General features: G+C 43.8%; 1 protein-coding gene across 1 annotated transcript in view; it reads right to left on the reverse strand.

The window, feature by feature from the left end:
• Serp2 (stress associated endoplasmic reticulum protein family member 2) overlaps positions 1-8,656 on the reverse strand; it is a 21,759-nt gene that overhangs the window by 9,030 nt on the left and 4,073 nt on the right. Inside the window, exon 3 of the mRNA XM_055609934.1 lies at positions 6,896-6,968. Coding sequence (XP_055465909.1) covers positions 6,896-6,968 — 73 coding nt within the window. The remainder of the gene's footprint in view (positions 1-6,895; positions 6,969-8,656) is intronic.

Here is an 8,656-nt window from a genome sequence, read left to right on the forward strand (position 1 = left end):
ACACACACACACACACACACACACACACTCACAGATAAACACATAGACACATACAAGCACAGAGACACACAAAGATACATAGATACTCACAGATACATACATATACATACAGATACACACAGGCACCCACTTAAGCATAATGATACACATAAGTATTCATGTACACACACACACACACATACATATACATAACATATACAGATACCCTATGTACAGACACCTTCCTCAAAACACACCGTACTCCCTCATACATGGACACACACCTTACACACATACACACACAACACACAGGACTACACATTCATTCACAAACACATAGAAACCTAAACATGTACATAAGCATACATGTAAGAAGATGATATAGCAAATATACACATGGACACACACATAGACAGACACAAACACATGGAAACATAGAAATCTACAAATAGAGCCCGGCAAATTGGCACACACCTGTAATCCCAGCACCCAGGGATGCAGAGGCAGGTGGATCTATGTAAGAAGCCAGCCTGGACTGCAAAGCGAAGCCAGTACATCCAGAACTACACAGAGAAAATCTGTCTTGAAAAAAAAATAATAAAAAAAATAAAAAAGATAAAAAAAGAAATCCACAATTATACACAGACACATATGTAAATCTACACAGTAGATAAACATACACATATAAACACATGGACACAGAAACACATGCATGTATATGCATATGTAAATATACACGTAGAGAAACCTACACATCAGCACAACTATACATATATACACAAGGTACATATACATATATGTACATAGGTACACAAATACACACACAAACACCGAGACACAGATTATACACATGTAGAAACCTACATATTGAGGGCTGGAGAGATGGCTTAGTGGTTAAGAGAGGACCCTGGTTCAATTCCCAGCACCCACATGGCAGCTCACCACTGTCTGGTCTGTAACTCAAGTTCAGTAGATCTGACTCCCTCACACAAACATATATGTAGGCCAAATGCCAAATGTACATAATATTTTTTAATTAGAAAAAGAGAGTTACATATTGCCTAACATACATGTATATACACACACACACACACACATACATAGCAACCGCACCACCATGTCAATTAAACAGTTGTTCTTTAATTTATTAAGCCTTCAGTAGAAGTCCTCAACTTTCCAAAAGAAATAGGCTCAAAAGCACTCACCCAGGGTTTTGTTCTCAGAAATCACTGACTAGTAAATACAAACTCATTGGCAAATTTATACAGGACAGAAAATTATGAAGGAAATAATGGTCATTAGTTATTCTTATTCACTCCAAATTCCCTTTGATGGGGAAGGTCAAGAATGCCCAGGCTTTGGGAACCCTTAAAACTCCCAATTCCTAGCTAGGAAATGAATATTAAGGTTTGACAGAGAGGAGACATAAAATTGAAATTAGGAATACACAAGGGAGAAATAGCCTGGGAAGGAACTGGGGTGTGACTGGTGTTTAAGTGGTTCTGGCAAAGAAGCAAAGAATGCTGGGAATTAAATAGCTCCACTGATCCCAGCTGAAGCTGGAACAGGATCCAGCTGAGGATGAAATGGGATACATCTTTGCCACAAAGAAAACACCTCAGATTGCTGCTCTTTGCCACGGTACGGTATCAGAGCCCGGGCTCAGGGCTGATAAACAGCACCGAGAGACCACCAGAACCATGCACATGCTAAGTCTACATTAAAAAATTCCGCAGGTAGCGTATTAAGATAGACTGTTTAGGTGGCATTTGGTCAAGGAGGAAAGTGGAAAACATTGAACACAGCTGTCCTTTGAATACCATAAAAAGCTGGGTCCAAGGGTAACAAAGAAGAGTTTGGCTCTAGTGACTATACCATGTTCATGGCAGACATCCCTAAACACCAACCAAAAAATGAAGAGAAGGAAGGGGAGGAGGAGGAACCTAAAAATTATAGTTTGATGCACAAACAGTCACCATGAGATCCATCAGTGGTCTGGGGTATAGCGTCTAGTCTGCACATCTGGAAGAGGCGTGAGGAGATAGCACATCTGGAGTATTCGTGTGACAGTATCTCTACAGGGAATGGTCCCAGACATCCCAGATGATGCTTGTCTGTGTCTTGAGATAACCACCAAGCTGTCCCCCGACTGCTATGAAGCATTCTCCAGAGGGGACAGTTTTGAAAGCCAAGACTGACTGCTCCAGGAGACTGCCTGAAGAAACAGAAGATAAAAAAGAGGGGCAAACAGGGACACAACCTCCCGCAGGGCATTCAAATTCCTTAGGCTTCAATATGGGTCTGTGTCTGAAGAGATTAAGCAGAGAGACAAACCCAGCCAGTTCAGCAGGCTCAATGACTTCCAAATCACAGGCTGAGAGCGGGAATTGGATGGAGAAATAAGTTTTACATTTCAGACATAATCTCTATAATATTCATAAACATAAAGCCCAGCTAGCAAATTAAACAAAACATGACAGAGCAAGAAGTGGTCCAGTGATGTCCTATGATTCCTACTGTTTTTGAATCTCACCAGGAAAGCTATGCAGAACGGGGTGTATTAGCATTGCTTTAAGGAAATGAAACACCCTCCTTCTTATGCTCAATTTGAAGTATAAACCACTATTCTCTGAGGTTGGTCTGCATGGCGGTGCTTCCTTCCTCTTGGGTGGGGACGGCGTTATTATGTTTTATCATACAGGGAAAACAGTGTCAGACTTGAGAAACTGCTCTCATTCACCCTCAGAGGCAAGAGGCGGGCAGCCTGATGATTTTCTGATAGATTGAGAATGGAAAGCCGAGGCTGGGTCTGCCAATTAGATACAGAGCCTGGGGGAAGGACAGTGACGTAAACCTAAGCACTCCAAGGCTGGACTGACGTCTCCTGTGAGGTACTGGTATTTGTAACGCATGATGGTAGGTTTGGGCTTGTAATGGGCCAGATCCCCAGAACTGTGGTAGACGGGTGTGTCTATCTTGAGTCAAAGTCTTGCTCCATACTCCAGACTGGCTTCAAACTCATGACCCTCCTGCCTCAGCCTCTTAAGTGCTGGCACTATAGGCACACATCAATAATGCCCAGCTCATAGCTCCATTTTTTCTCAACAAGAAAAGCAACATGGAGAGAATAGTAACTTGTCCAGTGTCACTCATCTGACGGCCGGAGAATCCAGGCTTTGAACACTCCTATCTGGCAGATTCTTTATGACCCTTCTGTCTGGGGGCTCTTACTGGCTTACCAAGAAGTCCCTTGCCTGAGATACCATCTGTAGTCACAGAAAGTGGAGACTCACTTAATCCACAGGTGCACTCACACAACCTCCACGCCTGCCTCCCTTCCCAGTAATTAGCAGAGGTTGTAGCCAGCTACTTGGGCAAGAAGCAGGAGTGGGTCTAGTGGGACTCAGACGTTGGTGGCTTCGGGCAGCTTCGGGAGGTCTGCTGCTTCACCTGACTTCTCAAGGGTGGGGATGGCATTTCCTGGACGTGGGTTTGCACAGAAGCCTCCGGGTGCAGACTCCAGTAAGGGCAAATGTCCCAAATGGGGAAGGCTGTAGGAGGGACTCTGGAAAGCGGTACAGGACTTTCATGGGTTGGCCAACCAGCTCTTCCATGTAATGGGGCAAGGGTCAACAATAAGTGAGCATACGTTTGAGCGCCAGCTCCCGGCCAGCCCTAATTCTCCCTGAGACTACAGACAGAGAGAGAAAAATAGAAAATGTGTGTTTCTTACTACTAGCCTGACCTGAATATTTATTTACTGTCAGTACTCTGACACTATTTCTAAAAAGGGCACTTCGCTCAACCAATCATCATCTAGGAAAGTAGGTTAATAAAATAAGGAATAAAGGCCGCTCGACTTTCAAGGCATTAGCATAGGTGATCAATATCTTCATTCCTATGAGACGTCACCTTGTTCTCAGTGTCTCTATGAAAATACACAAAATAAGAGAAACTCGCTACATGAGCTCATGGATGCCAATAAGCTATCTTGAACCTTGGTGGGACAAAACTTCTGCCTACATGAGGGGGTGGGTATATGATGCTCAGAGGCCGAAGATGGAGGACGACAGGGCAGAGTGTGGGACTCCTTCACCAAGCTTCAGTGCACCTAGCAAGAGCACGGTGAGCAAGAGCCAGCCGCAGGATGCTGGTGTCTGTACTGGAGTAAGGCACGAGAAGGAAAACATCTTCCCCATGCTGGGTTTTAGAACTGGTGCTTTAGCCAGACACTCCAGGGATGAGAGTTTCTAGCATCTTAATGCCTGTAGGAAAAGGCTCACCACTAAATTAGAAGAGCAATACATGGGCTAGAGTTAGCAAAAACAAAACAAAACAAAACAAAAAAAGCATCCTTTCAGATGGAGAGAAGAGAGGCTGCTGAGAGGGGAGGAGCCAGTAGTCCGTGACCCTTAAAGGGTTTCAAGAAAGCCAAGAGTTGGAGAGGATCTGCAAGATGACATGACTGATCCTGGAGAGCTGGCCACGGAGACAGAGCTGAAGAAACAATTGTTTTTCATGACGGGTTCTGTCTAGAAAGGGACGTCCATAAAGACGGAAGGGTCGTGGACCAAGGATAGCTGGGAAGGGTGACAATTCAGTGACAACAGTGGGTAGCTAGCTTGAGCTGAGGTGCACGAAAGCAATACTACAGCTGTTAAAAGGAGAAGTGGCGGGTGTGGGATGGGGTGATGTGCATGCTATTTTTAGCTGTGACTTGAAAAGAGGGAAGGCCCACTGCTTTGGGAAAATGGCGGCATGACAAAAGAGGGCAGAAAAAGTACTGCATCTTGGTTCCCACAACTCACCTGCCTGGAGAGGTAAAATGGTCTAGAGCTAGAGAGACTGAACGAGGTGCCATCCAAACAGCGGAAGAACAGAGTTTACAGCACAAGGGGGAATGTCTGGCATGAGGCCTTGGGTTTTATCTTCTATATCCACCACCCCTCCAACAAAAAAACAAGAGGGTGGAAAGAGATGGATGGGTATATTAAGTGGTCCAAATCTCCAGGAACTTCCTCGTAGGTCCACATCCCAGGGACCTGACAAACTCATGGAAAAAAGGCATCGTCAGCACAGGCAACAGCCCTGGTTCCTGAGAAATGACTGGACTCTAGGAGAGTCATAAAAATGTGGTGTTTACGTAAGGGACACGGGTTTGAGAAAAGGAAGCTGGACCAGAATGCTCTACTGGTTTGCACCCAGACAGACTACTTTGGAGGGCCACAATGTCTTTATTATAAACCTTGATGCTAGAAAAGAAACATGCATTAGCTATGTATCTACTTAGGACCTGGGCCACAGGGACACAGGTCCTGTGACTGGGCTTGTGGGATGCCTCTGTGCCTACGGCACATCCTGCTCCCCTCTGTAGGCCTCACCTTCCTCACCCCATCTTCCTGAAAGCCGATTTCCAAACTCAGCTCTCCTGCAGGAAGGTCCCTCCTCAGCCGGGAGGGAGGCCCTTATCCACAATTGCTGAGCTAATGTGGTCGATGTGGCGTGCTGCCTCCAGGGCGGCCCTGGCTCCCTGCCTTGCCAGGGCCTCCCAGTGTCCACAAGCCCCTAAGGAGTTTGCGTTCTAAAACCCAGCACGGAGCTAGGGCTGCAAGCTGCAGAGGTCCCAAGTCAAGCTGAAGAAGGCTGTCTCACTGGCTTTCTCCAAGTCTAGACCTTTCACCAGTGACTTGGAGGTATATGTTCAGAGGTCATAAAGCTGGGAGAGGATAATTAAAGGCTCAAAGTTCAAAACCTGTCTGCTTAGAGACTCGTAATAAAGCTTAAGAGCACAGATAACTTTTTAATGTAGGCTGGCACGCTTAAGGCAAAGGTTTATTTTGCTTCATTTTTAGGGGAAAAATTAGGCAGAATGTCAAAGGTCGTGAATTCCAGATGAATACGCCTTAGCTACCCAAGTACTGGCATTTTAGATGTGCACTGTGGCAGCTGGCCAAGATAGGCTTGTGCTTCCTTGGGAAGTAGGCACCCCAGTCAAGGTTAGGTGAATGCATTCAAACCAGTGACGGGGCCACTCACATACGGGGTAGCTTCCCCCAGAAAAAAAATCTGACAAGGCTTAGAATTTTTATTTTTCAAGTGGATAATTCTCTCTTCTTGAAACATCAAGCCCTCTGTAAAATATTTCAAACACAAGCGATGATATCCCTAAGAACTTCAGAGGCTCCCCCATCCCACCCAAGAGCTTCTGTCCCCTTGGGAAAGCAACTCTTGATCAGGGAGCTGGACCGTCAGTAATGATGAAGCTTCTCTTGATATTTGGAGCAGAAGTATGTCTTGGTGGGATGCCTAAGCATACATGGGAAGACACAGGCTTCTTGCGTTCCCTGTCCTCACAGACACTGAGGTGACAGAGGATAATGCTCTGAATCTATGCCCTTGCATTTAGAAAAATATACTTTTTTCTTTGCTCATGTCCCTTGTGCATACATGTATATGAATTTGACTCTCTGCACTTGCTACCCCAAAGTATCAAGAGATGCATATCTATGGCTTAGGTCAAAGGCTCTGCTCTGTTTCTGTAGAATGCTCTAGGGCAGAAGGCCTCTCCCTGTCTTTGGAATGCGGATTTATCTTGAACAGACAAAGTATTCTACTTTCGGTTCCAAATGCTGTATTTAGGCTGTGTGTATACAGAACAACTCAACTGAACTTCACAGCCTATACAGAGCACTCAATTTCTTGTAATCATTTTATGACTATCATTTGATAGTCTATCAACTCTGTCTCATCATACTTGGAATAGAAGCAGAATAAAAACCTATTAAGATTAAGGTTTAAGGCAGCGACGGACTTGAACCCCAAATCAATACTTCTTTGTGTATTTAGGTTGTGGACGAAAACACGGTTTTTCAAGGACAGCAGAGCACTTGGGCTATAATTCAGTGAAATACCATACCTGAGCCACAGACAACAAAAACAAACAATGCCAACAGCCATGGCCCAACAGGATATTTCTCTTCTTGTGGCCTCTGTAAGGGAATAGAAAAAGTAAGGTTAGGTTCGTGTCCACGCAGTAAACACAGGGTGCTTGCTAGGTGATCCTCCTGTGTACAAATGACAAACTTGGTCGCAACTCTTTGTGGGTAGGTATACGGCTGAGTAAAGCCAATTACAAAAGATTGGGATAAACTCTGTAAAACAAGTCATTTATTACTTTATCGGCAGTAATGACTTTGATGGTCTAAAACACTGTAGGGGTGAATGAGGTCTAAATATAGTGATTTTAAAGCTAGTGATAGTAATAATAACTGCGTCCATCTGTTGAAAGCGTAGTCCAGGCAGTCTGTGTATACTATCTCCAGCCGTAACATCTCTCTCTGTGCAGGGATTATTATTATTATTCTTATGTTGGAGTTGAGAACCCAAGCTTCAAAGTTTGCTATTGAATAAGAGACGGGATTCAATTCATCACCGAGTTTGAGAATCTTTTATGACCAGATCCACCATTCGTTCTTGTGTCTGTATATTCCCAGAAGAACCACAGAGCACAGATGTTTCCCCAAAACCATCAATATATTAAAAATGGAGCAAGTTCACACAGCAGAAATCCTGGTAACCTTAGAAGCATTCTGGAGAGTGGATGACAGAGCAACGTGTTCTAAAAGAGCTGGTAAGCCTTAATGATGCTTGCACCGCAGAGAAATTTCCACACACTGGCAAGCTGGACAGCTGGGTCTACAGGAAGAGTCTAGCACACCTGATGTTTTCTCAAAGCAAGAGCAAGGGTATAATGAGACTACCCCTCCAAGCACCTCTAGGCTTGCGTGCAGATGCTCCTTAAGACCAAATAAGCAAACAGAACACACCTAGGTTTTAGGGAAGACAGCAGAAAAAGCAATGATTTCTTAAACAGAGAAAGAGGGAGAGAGAGAGAGAGAGGCACAAAAATGAGGTTGCTTCCTCAATAACTTGACCGAATGACAGGCTGCATTCAATTTAAGCTAATGAGCATGCGGAGAAGCGGACTGGTACAAAAAGACAAGCTGTAAATGTTTGCTTTCGGAGCAAATTACAAACTCAAGCTGTGGGCTTCGGTTAAAGGCTGTGAACATTTGAATATATAATCAACGCTACAAAGTACGTGCTGAAATACGTGCGTATCTATGTGGATCTGACAGCTACACATTTAGAAGGTACAGCATATCAGTGTTTCAGAAGAAAGTGAACGGTACGGTTACTAAGGATGTAATTTTCTGGCATGTTGAGCAAGTTTTAGTAAAGTTTTGAACAGAACAGTACCAATCTTTCCTCAATTTGCTTTCCTGAAAAATTCATTGTTAGAATCTCTCTCTCTCTCTTTTTTTAATAGATTAGACTATGATTTGTTAGGTCTCAACTCATCTATTACATTCTTAGCCATCCCTCTCTACCTCACTCACGCTCATTTGCCATTTTTATGACCATGTACATTTTCTTGACTTTTTGTTTTTATAGTTTAGAACTATTGACTCCCCAGGGAACAGGTATACTGCAGGCCTCACAAGGGCTGGCAACCAGATTCTTTGAGGCACCAATGTATAGCAAAGTCTGGCACAGACTTAAATAAATATGGTATGTGCGTGTTTCATTAAATGTATTTCATACATCAGGTAAAGTGTGAGTCTACAGAGATTATTATTATTATTATTATTATTATTATTATTATTATTATTATTAT

The sequence above is a fragment of the Psammomys obesus genome, unplaced genomic scaffold (assembly GCF_907164565.1).
Source record: "Psammomys obesus unplaced genomic scaffold, mPsaObe1.curated_primary_1811, whole genome shotgun sequence".
NCBI lineage: Eukaryota > Metazoa > Chordata > Mammalia > Rodentia > Muridae > Psammomys > Psammomys obesus.